The 16,318-nt window shown below is 42.6% G+C and overlaps 1 protein-coding gene across 1 annotated transcript in view; it reads right to left on the reverse strand.

Annotated features, from left to right (window-relative positions):
* LOC103397024 (WD repeat and FYVE domain-containing protein 3-like) overlaps positions 1–16,318 on the reverse strand; it is a 65,256-nt gene that overhangs the window by 45,123 nt on the left and 3,815 nt on the right. Inside the window, exons 4-22 of the mRNA XM_025052898.1 lie at positions 15,276–15,497; positions 13,266–13,458; positions 12,971–13,157; positions 12,712–12,878; positions 11,114–11,608; positions 10,894–11,004; positions 10,200–10,393; positions 9,829–10,100; positions 9,533–9,730; positions 8,147–8,230; positions 7,217–7,406; positions 6,912–7,126; positions 4,454–4,566; positions 3,168–3,405; positions 2,149–2,252; positions 1,831–2,049; positions 1,496–1,677; positions 1,081–1,312; positions 836–996 (exon numbers count right to left, since the gene is read on the reverse strand). Coding sequence (XP_024908666.1) covers positions 836–996; positions 1,081–1,312; positions 1,496–1,677; positions 1,831–2,049; positions 2,149–2,252; positions 3,168–3,405; positions 4,454–4,566; positions 6,912–7,126; positions 7,217–7,406; positions 8,147–8,230; positions 9,533–9,730; positions 9,829–10,100; positions 10,200–10,393; positions 10,894–11,004; positions 11,114–11,608; positions 12,712–12,878; positions 12,971–13,157; positions 13,266–13,458; positions 15,276–15,497 — 3,777 coding nt within the window. The remainder of the gene's footprint in view (positions 1–835; positions 997–1,080; positions 1,313–1,495; positions 1,678–1,830; positions 2,050–2,148; positions 2,253–3,167; positions 3,406–4,453; positions 4,567–6,911; positions 7,127–7,216; positions 7,407–8,146; positions 8,231–9,532; positions 9,731–9,828; positions 10,101–10,199; positions 10,394–10,893; positions 11,005–11,113; positions 11,609–12,711; positions 12,879–12,970; positions 13,158–13,265; positions 13,459–15,275; positions 15,498–16,318) is intronic.

A 16,318-nucleotide genomic window follows, 5' to 3' on the forward strand; every position in this document is an offset into this window, starting at 1 on the left:
GTTTAGAGACACTAGCAATAGGCAGAAGACAGGAGGCGGAGCTGGAGGTGGCAGAGTTAAAGATGCTAAGATTCTCTTTGGGAGTGACAAGGATTGACAGGATCAGGAATGAGGTCATTAGAGGGACAAAACAGACAGGAAGGTTTGGAGAAAAAGCCAGAGAAGCCAGATTGAGAGGGTTTGGACATGTGCGGAGGAGGGACAGCGGATACATTGGTAGAAGAATGCTAGAGATGGAGCTACCAGGTAGAAGACAAAGAGTAGATTTATGGATGCAGTGAGGAAGGACATGTAGATACTTGGAGTCAAAGTAGAAGATGCAGAGAACAGGGAGAGACGGAAAACAATGATTAGTTGTGGCAACCCCTGAAAAAAGAGACAAAGCCGAAAGGAAAAGAAGAAGAAGAAGCTTTAGAATACACCTGGGCAATATATACTAAGAATGTGGTCAAAAGTTTTAAGAAGCTAAAAAGTAGCTAAAAAGCTAACAAAACTAACCTTACAATGACAACAATTGTTATCCCCGAAACTAGACCAAAGGATACCTAAACCAAAACATAACAGAAAAATAGCCAAGGAAAAGCAGCATAAAATTTAGCCCAAAACACTACAATTATGCTACAAAATGAAAATAAAAATAGATGAAAGTTTTACAACAATTCAAACATTATTCATTCGGTAAGTTAGACCCCAAAAATTAAAAGATACATGACCTAACATTTTCCTTCCAACATTTTCCTTGTGGAATGTTTGAAATGTGTATCATGTTCAGACCTAGAGACGTATGATGGAATCTCCAAGGACAACTAGCAGCTGTACCAACAGGGTTTCTCACCTGTTTGGCAATAGCTTTACTGTCCAGTTTGTTGTAGACCTTTCGGATCTTAGCTACAGTCAGTGTGGATGCAGAGACAGCGTACAGACTAAAAGACACCTTCTCCTCAGCAACCAATGAAACTGGAGATGCTGGAACTGCTTCTGCCTTTGAATCTTTACCTGAAACAATAAAGAGTGAGGAAGAGCTGCCACAGAAGAAAGAAAAGACAGATTGATGCCAAAAGCAGTGATGCCATCACTCACAGGGCAAGTACACTGCCTGGAAACTGCCCACATAGTTTGGTCCTAATTCGTAGATGGCTGCTACGCTGGAGGCGGGTAGAACTTCCTCCAGGAAATGGGTGGGACCCAGACGCCAGACCAAACTAGAGATTTGTCTCTGGGCTGGTGGAGTTCCCACATAGCTATAAACAGTACTGACCATTGAAGGGTTAGTAGAACCAGAACCCCCGGGTGAACTATGGATGTAGTGTAACTAGAGGTGGGGGGGTAGAGAGTGAGTAAGAGAGAGTGAGAGAAGGAGAGAGTGAGAGAAGGAGAGAGCGAGAGAGAGAGAGCAAAGAGATAAAAGATAAATTAGTATTTAGTGAAAAAGTTAATGTGAGCTGGAACATTTAATTCTTGAGTCTGTTACATTATCATAAGTTTTCTTTTGTACCTTGACGGTGTTGACCAATTGACCATCAATGTACAGTGAGACCATGCTGTTCTTCAACATGCCTTTGCTCATCACCAACAGCAAGTGATGCCACTGACACTCGGAGATGAGCTCACCGCAGCGGAAACGAGCGCAGCATGGAAGAAGCTCATAAAAGGCAGACTCCTCACTTGACTCATCCGCTGGAACCACAAAAATAAAATACAATAGATTAGCCGGGTGTTGAGTAAAAAAACATGACCTCTGCCGATATCTTTCTAAAATTCTGATACATTTGCAGAATGTGTGGCAGAGTTGTGTCAATTTAAAAAGATGTGGTATCAGCAGAGACTCACAATAGGTCTGCAGAAGCGCCTCTTTCGTGGAGACACTCAAGGTCCGGTCTTTACAGGAAAGAACAACAGACAGGCAGACATAGTGCTGCTCTGAGGAAGATGCTCGACGGACCACGGTGAGGAGACGCAGTGGATGAGCATGGGGCACGGAGCTGAAACGCTCAACACAGAACCAAGTGGAGTAGCTGAGTCCAGATGGTGGAGGAAACAAGCGCTCCCCTGCAGCAGAAGAAGAAAGAGTTTGAAAGGTGTGTCCAGTGTGCAGATCTGCGCACGTGAGCACAGAAATCTGTGACCATGGGGAGTACCCTAACTCACCTGATCCCATCCCACTGAGAACAGCTCCTTCAGTGATAGCAGAGGTGGTGGTGGAACTGGAGGGGTTGTTGTGTGGAGGAGCCATGCTGGGCAGGAACAGACAACTAGGGGCCAAAATTCATATTGTGTTAAAAAAAACAACACAGCACACACACAGTTTTAGAGGTATGTTATATTAACTGCTATAGTCTGAAGAAAATCCTGCTGTCTCAACCACCTTATTATTTTAAAGTGTTTAAAACAAATTTTTACCTTACCAAACCCATTTTTTTGTGGCTAACCTTGCATTCATAGTGGTCACATTTCTGAAAATCACTGTGATGAAATTTTGTTTTTATTTATTTAAAGGTCGTGATACAACTGGATGAAGATTTTTTAATTGTGTCTTTCAGCCTTTTTCCTCACAGCAGCAGCATCATTAATTTTTCAGCTAGACAGATGGGAGGTATCTGCCAGTATGTGGCTCTAAAAGTAGGAAGGAAATTTAACTACTTGTCATTGTGAGACAGCACACCACTGCACACAACAAAATGTGACCTCTGCTTTTAACCCATCACCAAAGTGAACAGTGGGCATCTTTAAGCACCCGGGGAGCATTGTGTGGGGACGGTGCCATGCTCAGAGCACCTCAGTGGCAACTTGGGACCCACATCCACTTCCTTAACCATTAAGCCACCACTGCTTCCTTAACCACTAAACCACCACTGCCCCTAGGGCACACACTGCAGTGTTGCAGCAGAAACTGTTATATTCACATGCTATGCCTCAGACTGTAGTTATGAACAAATAGGTGGAGCTGAACTGATCACCATACTGATAAGTCACGTGGTTCCAGTAGCTTCCAGTTTTGAGATGGATTCACTCCAATGTGACTTTGCTTTACTGTCTTTCTCACACCGATTTCAAATTAGTCTGCATTTCTAAACCTACTCCAAAGAGTCATAATTTATAATGTTTTCATTTTAGAATTGTGCTTTTACAGCTTCTGAACACATTAACAGAATATTTTAAGAACTGACCCAAAACCTTCCAGCGAGGTGTCAAACTCAATAAAGGCAGGTGTGACCGCTGAGCCATGCAGGCGGATGTGATTGGGTGTCGTCATGGACACTAGACACTTGACCCTGGTCAACGGCACGGTGCTGCCCTCTGCTGAGCGAACAATGCTGCGGCTTATCCTGTACTGAGCATTCTCCTCTGCTGGCGTAGCAAATACGCTGTTGGCACCTAAGCCCTCCGTGGACATGGTCATGCTGCCTGTGACATAACACAAAAACAGAGAGTCTATCACTGCAATGTCAGCAACACATTATAATTAATCATGATTTCACTGTTTTTTATATAATAAAATCAGCAACGAATCAGTTTTATCAATTACAACAACAATACATTAAATTCTTAGAGAATTTATAGGAAGGGTTAAGAGTTCCTCAAATATATAGGAAACAGCCGAAAGAGAGCTAGAATTTAGGAAAATATGGTAAATCAGAGAACTTTTCATGTTTAGGTGTGGCCAACCTCTAATACTTGAAAATGTAAATCTGACAGAACACATAAGTAGCTAAAAGCTAGAAAAGAATGAGTTGGTCACAAAGCTAACAAATTGCCAGGTATTTTTAAAATTGACAATGGATATCAAAATAAGTCTATGAAGATTCTCAGTCATCCAGGTCATGGTCAAGGTTGAAAAGTTCTGTTAGGCAACTGGACGTGAATTTTCTAAAAGAAGACGTTTCACCTCTCATCCAAGAGGCTTCTTCAGTTCTAACTGGTGGTGGTAGGGAGTACAGCAAATATATACTCTAGGTGTGAAAGAATAAAGCTACTTCAGGTCCACCCTGTTGGGGGGGGCCTTGGGGTCAACTGTGAAAGGGCAAACAGTCGTTAAGAGTCTGATGGGTCATTGGGGTTCTCATCAGAACGGTTTCGGTCACCTGCCTCTTTGTTATGTGAAACTGAGGTGAATCTTTTGGGTATTTTTCCTAAAAGTGCTTTGTATGTGGGTGATAGGTTGTGTCTGAGTCCACCTCCTCTGTTGAGTGATGGTTTTTCCAGGTTGACAAAAATGGCTTCTTTTACCCCTCTCTCAAACCATCTGTCTTCCCTGGCCAAAATGTGCACATTTTTGTCCTCAAAGGAGTGTGTTTTATCCTTGAGGTGTACGTAAACAGCTGAGTCCTGTCCTGAGGAGTTGGTCAAAATAAACATAAAAACTCATAATACTTGTCTATAAGAGAGTTGAAACATTTAGGAATTGTGCTTTAATTGTCCAAACAGATTGTTAAACATATATCAATGTCTTTACTTCTCATCTCGCTGTCATAGCTCACTGAACTGGGTTTGTGAACTCTGTACTGTTTCAGCAGCTTCTTATCCCAGGCTCCACAATTAAGAGGGTTTCCCAGACGCACAAACTCCCTAAGGATGGACAGGATAAAATGTTACTGAGAGGAGGAAAACATCCATAAAGGCACAAATGTGAGAATTGTAAAATGTCAAAATCACTTGGAAACAGTAAATATGTATGAAATGTGTGTGAATCATAAGAGACCTATAAATATATATTAAAGATTAACAACATTACATTGTACTACTCTTATATTTATATTAGGGCTGGGCAAGTTAACACGTTATTTTCGCATTAACTCAATAATCTATTAACGCCGACATTTATTTTATCGCGCATTAACGCAGGTTGATCACATGCTTTTATTTTGTAAAACTCTGTTGCTTGCTGCTGCGGAACCGGAAATTTAAAAAATTGGCGGAAAAACATGCGAAAAAGCTAGAACAGTAGTGATGGGAAGACCGACTCTTTTTATTGATTCGAATCTTTGACTCTCTAACAGTAAAATGAACGAGTCGTGAACGAATCTTGAACTAATCATTTCATTCGTTTTACAGCAGGCGGCGCTTTAGCCCTATTGTGGGCGTTGTAAAGAAGGCTGCGGTTCTCCGACACTAAATACTGAAGGCAACATGGTTTGCTTCCGCTGACAAAGTCTACAAAGTACACAAAATTCCATAAGCAATTAAAACCATGCGAAAAGCTAAGAAATAAAAACACATCACAATGTGAAGATGAATGAGAGCAAAAGACCCGAGCTCTTTCACGTGACAAATGAAACGAATCTGCGAGAATGAAGCGAAAGATTAGTTCACAGAGAATGATTCGTTCACAGCGAAAGATTAGTTCACGGCGAAAGATTAGTTCACAGTGAAAGATTAGTTCGTAGTGAAATATTAGGTCACAGTCATAGATTAGTTTGCAGAGAGTACTTCGTTCATAGTGAAAGATTAGTTCACAGTGAAAGATTAGTTCGTAGTGAAAGATTACTTCACAGCCATATATTAGTTTGCAGAGAGTAATTCGTTCGTAGTGAAAGATTAGTTCGCAGAGAGTGATTTGTGAGTTCAATATGAACAAATATTTCATATGACTTGGGAGTCACGAATCTTTCATGTGACTCGGGAGTCATGAGGCATATGAAAGATTCGTTCATTTTGAACGAATCACTCGCGAACGACACATCACTACAGAACATGGAGAGGGGTAAAGCTGCAGAACTTTTACCTGGCCATTTTCATTTTAAAGTTCTTCCAGGCGGCAGATTTGACAGAAACAAGGTTATTTGTAACCACTGCCAAGTTGAATTTTCTTTTCACCGGAGTACTTCCAGTCTAAAATATCACATAAATGCAAAACACACTGTTGATATCAGCAAACCATTCAACGCATCAGACAGTGGAGGGAGGCTTCAACAGACTACGCCAAATGCAGCGTGTGAGAGAAGTACAGCCAAACAAAAGCAAGAGAAGTGGATAGCTACAGACTGTAGGCCGATTAGTGTTGTGGAAGACGTCAGCCTAAGAAACATTGTGAGAATCGCAACAAATGACTGCAGGTATGAGATGCCATCGAGACGCACAATCACACGAAGAATACACGAGTTGTATAAAAAGAAGAGGACTGAAAAAGCGATTTTACAACATGCATCTGCTGTTGCTCTCACTGGGGACTACTGGACATCACATCGGTAACCATAATTACCTTGGCGTTATAGCGCATTATGTTGATGAGAAGTGGGTGCTGCATTCACATGCTTTGTCTGTAATGAAAACAGACACCACACGATTGCTGCTGCGAGACAACTGCCTTTTGATTTTTCATAAAGAACAGGATAACATTAATGCCCTGGTAGTGGCAATACGTTTTATTTATTTATATATTTTTTTTTACATTTTTTAAGTTTAGATTTACACTGTGTGTTACTGACAAGTGCTGATGTTAAAAGTGTTTGCACAACAAATGTTACTGTACTTTAATTAATATGGCAGAAGAATATTTAAATAAAAGTGCACTTAATACTACTTTTGAATTCATTATTGGATTTTGTGTATACAATGCGATTAATCATGATTAATCAGGGAAATCGTGCAATTAATCGCGATTAAAAATTTAAATCGTTGCCCAGCCCTAATTTATATGTAAAACCTTTTGATACTGTTTCAACTTTACCTCGATGATTAAACCCTTTTTTACTGAAAATAATTATAGTAATTTGATCAATGTTTTGACCTAATGGTAAACCTTTTTTCTTTTACTATTTCTTTTTTTCCCCAAAATCAACCACTTTACAATCAAACCCAGGAAAGGTAGACTGTGCGTGTGTTTTATTGATCTTCTTGAAAGTGGTCCTCATCACTGTTTCTCTTCCTGACTGAAATGCTTCCTGTGAGTCTATTAGAGTTAGCTGGCATACCTAAGAACCATGGGCTGCAGTGCTTGTGAGGCCAGCCTCTCAAACATCCTCTGTAGCGGTGGATGCAGTGGATGCTCCTCATCACATAGAGCGTGGCTGCAGTGCTGCAGCAGCCTCTGGTGCAGACCAGCATCACACAGAAGCTGCTGGTTTCTCTCACTGTTTACCAGCAGCTGCAGAATGTTGGCCACAGCTAGCTGTAGGTCCAGAGCATGCTGAGAAATGCACAGAGAGGGTGGAGTTTATAATTCACTGAAACAACAAATTATACTACATAGATGAGTCCCCTGACCTAATTCCCTCACCTCAGGTTGGCTGTCGGAGCAGACGGACGGCAGCAGATCCAGCATGGCCAGAACTGCCCCAGGGTGGATGACCACTAGCTCTGATAAAGAGGAGGAACCAGCAGTGTGGATTGGGTTGGACAGGTGGAGTTTTAGGTCAGTCAGAGCTTTGACAGGGGCAGGTGGGCCAGATGTCCCATAGTATCCATGTCTAAGAAAACCAGAAGAGGTCAGCTGGCCTACTTCAATCCACAGAAGTCACTATTTAGAGTCTGTGTTTCATTTTCATTTTTTTAAACTACTTGTCATTGTGACACAGCACACCACTGCACACAATGAAATGTGACTTCTGCTTTTAACCCATCACCAAAGTGAACAGTGGGCATCTTTAAGCACCCGGGGAGCATTGTGTTTGGACGGTGCCATGCTCAGAGCACCTCAGTGGTAACTTTGCAGCTGGTGGACTCAATCCTGAAGCTTTTCGGACCCAAGTCCGCTTCCTTAAACACTAAGCCACCACTGCTGCAGTGAAAAGAGACTGTTACCTGGTTTAACCCAGCCCCTGTCATTAAGTTTCAATGTAGTATTCTTTAACTTTACTGTTCAAAATCAATTTTTCAGATTGTATTAATTGACATAAATTGACCACAGGAGGCAGCAGTAGACCAGCAGCATATTCTTCACAGTGAGCTAAAGTCACAAATTGTCTCTACAGACGATTTGTGGAAGAGAAAGTGATTAATAAACATCTGTTTCCTGATTGGAAGTCTGCCTAACAATAAAATGAAAATTCCAAAATGTATTTTGGACTCCTGCTGACCTAGATGTTTCATTTTTTGTGAAGATCATGTGTCTGGCTTTAGGGGGTGACGCAGTCAGGTCACAGGAAAGGGAAGCAGTAGGAAAAGGAAAGGAAGGATAAGGACAGAGGAGATAGAACGCTTTAGCTACCTCTTCCTGGTGGGGGCTGGTGTGCCCCACGGTGAAGGCAGCGAGGTCTCATGAGTCAGACAGGGAGGGATCTGCTCTGCACGACTGTACATGCACACGTGTACATACACACAGAGCCAGACAGGTAGAGCAGTCGGACAGTGTCAAGTGTTAAAGGAATAGGAAAGAAGGAAAAAGAGACAATAAGAAGTTGTTAATCTAGAGACAGAAACAGGGTCGGAGGAACATGAACAATTTAAGACACAGCATGAATATTTACCAGGGAAAATATTAACCAGGGCAAATGCATGACTATTCTAAGCGATTTTTACTGGTTGTGCCCAGCCAACACCCCAACATCCCAGTGAACATTATAGAAACTGTTGCAAATATTTTTTGACTTTCTGCATCAATCAGTGAATTTGGTCATTTGAGTATTCTTAGACATAGTTACATGTTTACAGATGTCTAAAAGTTGTGTTACTGGACAATTAGCTTAATATATTGTGTTGATAATATATTCTAAAAACCTTTGTGACCTTTTGTAGCCTTGGTAGATTTTAAGTATGTTTTACAATAATGAATTATGAAAGTTTCTTTTTGGCTAAACTGAGTACATTTATTGTTGTTGGTAACAAAACTACCATTTTTTTATTACAAAGTATTATGTTGGAGAATATCTTGGGTAGTTAATATGTAACAAATATTCAACACATTTTATGTGGTTTAATCAAAGATAACAGGGTTTTTTCATATGTTCTTTTGGAGCTTAAGACCAATTCTTAAACTTCTTCAACTGAGCTGAATTTTATTGCAGCAATAGACCTAAGAAGGAAAGGAAAGTGAACTACTTTGTGACACAGCACACCACTGCACACAACGCAATGTGACCTCTGCTTTTAACCCATCACCAAAGTGAACAGTGGGCAGCTTTAAGCACCGGGGGAGCAGTGTGTGGGGACAGTGCCTTGCTCTGAGCACCTCAGTGGTAACTTGGCAGCTGGTGGACTCAAACCTGAAGCCTTTCGAACCCAAGTCCGCTTCCTTTACCACTAAGTCACCACTAGCTGTTCTTTGCTTATACCTCAACAACTACCATCAGAGCAGACTTATCTGCGGAAAGGTCACTACAGGCCAGGGGTGTGTGTGAGTCTCACATGACTAAGAAGTTGCTGAGTTCACAGACAAACGTGAAAAAGTTCTGTTCACTACAGCACTGACTGAGCAAACACGTGTGAAGAGGTGAATCATAGTTTTGGATGTTGAACTAAATCAGTCTAAATCAGTTTCATCATCTTTTGTAACACTGTCAAATACAATGTTTTTTTGTTGTAGGAAAGTAAAAACAAAAAAATCCTGTAATCATGTAAATTCACCTAGATTCTGGTCTTAGTTCTTCAGACTGACCTGTCAAAGGAGTCAGTGGCCATTTTGTACATGTAGATAAAAAGTTTGCTGCAGTGTTTGAGTGTGGGACAGACACTGTCTCCTGCACAACCACTGGGGGCAGCGTCATCCTCAAGCAACCTCTGGAAGGGCTGTGCATTTGATGGAAAGACAGAGGTAGGAGCCAGTTTCTTGGTATCAGAGAAACAACCGAGAAGCCTAGAGATGATCAGGGACAAAGGTAAGAGGAGATTATATTAAACGTGGCATGAAGTTAAAAAAAATAGTAAACAATCATGTCATAGTCGATCTCTTACCTGACAGCATCGGCCAGCTTCTCAAACTGTATCTCTGTGCGGAAGAAGTGGGAGTTTGCGGGTTCATAACGCATGGCAGCAGTGAGCATGCAGAAGACGGTGAGCAGAAGCTCAAAGACCTGGTTCTGGTTCACCTTCTCCCAGCCCTGTCGGGGAGGCTGACACAGAGAGCGCTCCATCGCCACCAACAAGGAGGTGACATAAACAAAACCGCCAACTTTACGAAAGACTGTCCGTGTGCGGTGACTCTCACGCAACACTGCCAGCAGAGCCTGCAGAGATGAGGAAGAGGAAAATCGTTTTGATTGTTTTTGATGGCCTTCACTTATGAATGTTTTAACCAGCAGGAGGCAGTAATTCAGTCATGCTACCCTCAGGATGTCAGTCTTCAGCTGCAGCTCAGTGGGTGGTGCTGAGTGCATTAGACCTAGCAGCGTCCCCATGTCATCATCTCCGCTGGGGGACAGAATGAGCTGCTGGATGATAAGGAGAGCATGGTCCCGACACTGACGATACCTCACAATGTTGTGAACACAGCGAGCGCCACCAAACTCTCTAAACAAAGCTGTGAAAAGAGTAGAGGGACAGGAGGAGAAAAGAAGGTAAAATGGAAAAAAGATTACGGAAGAAGAGAAAGAGTTGACGCATATCTTTACTTAAAATTAGACCAAAATATCTAAAAGATGTCAAAATAACAACGTCTTGGAAAGGCTCAGTGACTAAGCAACAAAACAAAATAAAGATTTAAAATTTGCCATGAAGCAGAAACTAAGCAAACTGGTATGCAGAAAAATAGCCAGAAAATAACTAAAAATGTAACTTGTTGACCACTTGCGCACTCCAGTCAAGTTAATCAATGTTTAACCGTGCAGCCTGTTATACATCTAATTAATTGTCCATGGGAATTTAATGTTATAATGTTTATGATTTGCTGTAATTGAGACCAAGTTTGATCTTTTCAATTTAATCAAAAGTTATAATCATGAATTCAGTGTGTAAAGTTCTCACCATGGAGTTACACACACTTCATGGGCTCATTGAAATACTGTACATTTTTCAACGAACCTGCATTACTGCTGCTGGTGTTGCTGCCCTGCAGTAACACCGTCAATGTCTCCATCACCAGCCAGGCTAACTGCTTCTGTTCCTCAGCCACATAGTTATTTTTACATTCCACTGAAAACAGGGACAACCACAGAGACAGGGAGCAGAACCAAGGTAAGATCTCAACAAGGAGTCAAAATGCCTGAAGAGATGCAGAAACTGAATGATGGATCATCCCCACCTTGCTCATGAGCATGTAACTGCATTGTTGTCAGTGTGGACTGCGTAGCTGGCTCTTTCAGCATGGCAGCGTACTTGTGCAGTAGGTTGACCAGCACCTCCAGCAGGCCCACTTCGCGCAGGACATCATTGAAGACAGTATCATGTCTGGCTAACTTCAGCAGCGCGCGCACGGCAGTGACGCTGCATGCATGCGACGTGCTAGCCTTTAGCAATACACTCACACTGAACAACTCCTTACATGGAACATAGTTAAGGCTGAATACCACATACTCCAGCAACTCAAAGTACTTGGCCTGGGCCTCAGGTAGTTTTGCCACACGCTCAGCAAACTGTGAGAGTGTGTGCTGAGACTCCAAAATAAAATAATTAGCTGGCACGGCAGCATAGATGTTTCCAATGGCGTCCAGCAGCATACAGGCCAGGTGGCTGGTTTTGGCACGAAGGAAGGCATTCTGAAGGACGGCAAAGGCCTGGATGTTCCTCACTGTGTGTTCTAAAGAAAAAAAAAGAATGATCTGTAGCTGCAGTGAATTACTTTTATTACCGTATTTTTCGGACCATAAGGGGCACCGGGTTATAAGGCGCATTAGGCGAAACAAAACAGTCAGCAAAACAATTAAGCAGAATAATCAAGCATGTCCAGATCCCTCTAGCCAATATCCGAGTCAGTCTCGTTGCTGTTAATTAGTTGCTCAGTGAAGATTATGGCCTTCGTGAAACATTTGAGACTGATACCTTAGCCCAGGCATCCACGTCATCCAATGCTCCCACGCAGCTCGCAATTTAATTTGAACGGCTTGTTAACACCAATATTTAGCGGTTGGAATTCTTTGATTAATCCATCCAGAATGATGGCAAGCCCCGAATTAGTTTGCTTCACCTGGGCTTTGACAATATTGGTGAGATGGGCGCGCATGGAGTCGCAGATCAATAGGGATGGAGATTTGTGGAAAAGGGTAGTGACCTATGTTGGACACTGGAGGACGCTGTTGTTGTTGTTCGCCCCTCCAGAGTCAGGTTGTTCTCACTATTTTTGTTCTGGATGGCCATCATATTGTTGTTTTGACGCTGTTCCGTGCGGAAGTTGTTTTGCAGAGAGAGTGTGTGTTTTGCCTGCATCGATAAAAAAGGAGAAATAAAAAGAGTTCTCAACCACGAAAAAAATCGACAGCCATGCATCTGACTCGTCCTGCATCGCACCATACATCAACAATACAAAAACACAACTCAGAGTCTCCGGGTGTTGGGAGGCACGACGTGACGTTGCACGGATTTGGGTTACACAACCTACTGTAACAATTGTTGTTAAGCATCTTCTAATTGTGATAACAGAGTTAAAGTTTAATTGTTGGCTCCCAGTGTGCTTCAGTTGTGTGCCATCATGAGTGACGCGCTGTGGTTTGGCTTTATAAAATCAGTTCGAGGTCAGTAAGCCCAACCAGAATTAATACATAAGGCGCACTGGGTTATAAGGCGCACTGTCGATTTTTGAGAACATTAAAGGATTTTAAGTGTGCCTTATAGTCCGGAAAATACGGTACATATTTATTACATATATTTCTTAATACATTTTATGACTTAGCAAAGTGATCTTACCTTTCCCAGAAGGCTGTGGAAGAACAAACCCAGGCAGCAGAAAGGGGGCACCAGTGGTCAGACCTGCAGGTTTCAACACAGTTACACCATACGTGGTCAGACATGTGACCAAGTTTATCAGGTCTTTGAGTGCATCCTTGGATTCGTCCTCTTTGGCCTGTTCCAGTCTGACAGGGATAAAAGAGTGTGTTTACTGACCATAAGAAACACGGCAACTCAGGCAAATTGGACAGAGAAGTAACAACATCATGACTCATACCTGAGCATTAGATCACAAAGGAAGGCATAACCCTGACACATCCTAAAGTCGTCCAGCAGTGTCTGTGACATGTCGCTTGAGTCTTTGAGGAAGCAGGAGAGGCCAGCAAACATCTCCACAATCTCCAGCGGTGACAAGTCATCTGACTGCTGCATGTTTTGGATGCATGTGGCTAAACATTCTTTCTCTGTAATTAATAATAAATGGAAGAAACAATAAGTATTTTTTAATTAAAAATCTGGACAATAACATCCAATTTTAAAGTAAACGATCATCAGCTTGGAAAATTATATACCATGGATGTATTTGACTACGTTAACACTGAGCCCATGGCAGGAAATGGTTGTCAGCACCTCGCCCGCACTCCTTCTCCAGGGCAAGTTGTGGGGTGGACACCAAGAAGTGATGGCACTGAAGAGCAGCTGAAGGTCGTCTTTCTGAGCCAGCTCCTCAGCTGGAGAAACGAAGTTGCAGAGCTTTACGAGGATCTGCACCATACAAGATGGAGAAACAGGAACATTATCTTTTGTATGTGTAAGATAATAGGGTGAGAAATTAACAATCATGTAATATTTCTTGATTGTATTTATCTTAGCATAAATGCTGGTTAATGTTATTGCATTTTAATTTAACTACTTCAGATAATTATCTTTTTTTTTCTTATGGATACTGTACTTTTGAATAACTACAGTGCATCCGGAAAGTATTCACAGCACTTCACTTTTTGATCATTTTGTTATGTTACAGCCTTATTCCAAAATGGATTAAATTATTTTTTTTCCTCAAAATTCTACACACAACGCCCCAATAATGACAATGATAAAAAAGTTTTTTTGAAATTGTTGCAAATTTATTAAAAATAAAAAAATCTGAGAAATCACATGTACATAAGTATTCACAGCCTTTGCCGTGAAGCTCAAAATTGAGCTCAGGTGTATTCTGTTTCCACTGATCATCTTGAGATGTTTCAGCAGCTTAATTGGAGTCCACCTGTGGTAAATTCAGTTGATTGGACATGATTTGGAAAGGCACACACCTGTCTATAGAAGGTCCCAGGGTTGACAGTGCATGTCAAAGCTCAAACCAAGCATAAAAACAAAGGAATTGTATGTTGACCTCCAAGACAGGATTGTCTCGAGGCACGAGGCTGGGAAAGGTTACAGAAAAAAATTCTGCTGCTTTGAAGGTTCCAAGGAGCACAGTGACCTCCATCGTCCGTAAGTGGCAGAAGTGTGGAACCACCAGGACTCTTCCTCGAGCTGGCTGGCCATTTAAACTGAGTGATCGGGGGAGAAGGGCCTTAGTCAGGGAGGTGACCAATAACCCGATGGTCACACTGTCAGAGCTCCAGCGTTCCTCTGTGGAGAGAGGAGAACCTTCCAGAAGGACAACCATCTCTGTAGCAATCCACCAATCAGGCCTGTATGGTAGAGTGGCCAGACGGAAGCCCAAAAGCACATGGCAGCCCACCTGGAGCTTGCCAAAAGGCACGTGGACTCTCAGACCATCAGAAACAAAATTCTCTGGTCTGATGAGACAAAAATTTAACTCTTTGGAGTGAATGACAGGCACATTTGGAGAAAACCAGGCACTGCTCATCACCAGGCCAATACCATCCCTACAGTGAAGCATGGTGGTGGCAGCATCATGCTGTGGGGATGTTTTTCAGCAGCAGGAACTGGAAAACTAGTCAGGATAGCAGGAGAGATGAATGCAGCAATGTACAGAGACATCCTGGATGAAAACCTGCTCCAGAGCGCTCTTGACCTCAGACTGGGGCGACAGTTCATCTTTCAGCAGATGGCCCTAAGCACACAGCCAGGATATCGAGTGGCTTCAGAACAACCCGGTGAATGTCCCTGAGTGGCCCAGCCAGAGCCCAGACCTGAATCCACTTGAACATCTCTGGAGAGATCTGAAAATGGCTGTGCACCGATGCTTCTCATCCAACCTAATGGAGCTTGAGAGGTACTGCAAAGAGGAATAGGCGAAACTGCCCAAAGATAGGTGTGCCAAGCTTGTAGCATCATATTCAAAACGAATTGAGGCTCTAATTGCTGCCAAAGGTGCAGCAACAAAGTATTGAGCAAAGGTCATTGTGGGGTGCTGTGTGTAGAATTTTGAGGAAAAAATGAATTTAATCCATTTTGGAATAAGGCTGTAACATAATGTGGAAAAAGTGAAGGACTGTGAACACTTTCCAGATGCACTGTATATGTCTATTTTACTACATATCTGGATAATACTCAGCTATTTACGGTGACTTTAGGCTAGATTTAGCTATGGTTGAGGCCTTTCTCTGTACCTGAACAAAGACTTTTTGTAGCAGTCCCCTACGGTCAGCCAACAGTAGCTCTGGCTGAGTTTGGGCCTGGACTGTCTTCTCCTGTAGGAGGGGCAGCGGTGGTTGGGGCTGAGGAGGGGGGCCCAGTGGGGCCTCGGCCATGTGAGGCAGGTCAAAGAATAGATAGAGGCATTTGACCAGAGTGGAGGGGACAGACATGGTTGTCATGCAGTCCACTGTTTTCTAAAGAAGAGAACATTCTCAGTCAGACGGGGATTGAATCTAAACAGTAAACAAATAGTCTTTAAATCAGGGGTCACCAACGTGGTGCCCGGGGGCACCTGGTAGCCCCTGTGGATTACTAAGGTGCCCACAGGGTATGTTCTAAAAATATAACTAGTCAAAAAGAGGGCCAAAACTTGTACTGTTACTGTGCTTTTTGAATCAGTTACACTTGAAGAACACTTGTCCTGAAGAACATATAGGACTGCTCCATAATGTGTTTCTGTGAAACATGGCTAGGGGAGAGGACACCCGACGAGACAGTAACGCCTGCCGGCTACACGATCTTCAGAGAGGACCGTAGCGCGACGAATAAACCAGTTTACAACAAAAGGCTAAAGTAAATGCCAATCACAATAAAAACCATTAACACCTGGACTGACGACACACAAGCTAGTCTGCAGGGCTGCTTAGAAGCCACAGACTGGAGCACTTTCAAAGAGGCCACTAACGACATCCATGAATACACAGAAACTGTCAGCGACTACATCAGCTGGTGCACATCCATCTGTGCACCCCCCAAAACAGTACGTAAGTTCCCCAACCAAAAACCCTGGTTTAACACAGATGTAAAGCAGAAACTAAGGAAGAGACGGGAGGCTGTCAAGTCAGGAGACCACGTGGAGTACAAGAGAGCCCGATACGAACTGCAAAAGTCTATCAAAGCAGCAAAGAGGGCTCACTCCCAAAAACATGAATGCTATCTCGAACACAACACACGCAGCATGTGGCATGGAATCAAGTCCGTCACAAACTACAGAAAGACCACAACAATCACAGAC

The sequence above is a fragment of the Cynoglossus semilaevis genome, chromosome W, assembly GCF_000523025.1.
Source record: "Cynoglossus semilaevis isolate Cse_v1.0 chromosome W, Cse_v1.0, whole genome shotgun sequence".
In the NCBI taxonomy this organism is placed as follows: domain Eukaryota; kingdom Metazoa; phylum Chordata; class Actinopteri; order Pleuronectiformes; family Cynoglossidae; genus Cynoglossus; species Cynoglossus semilaevis.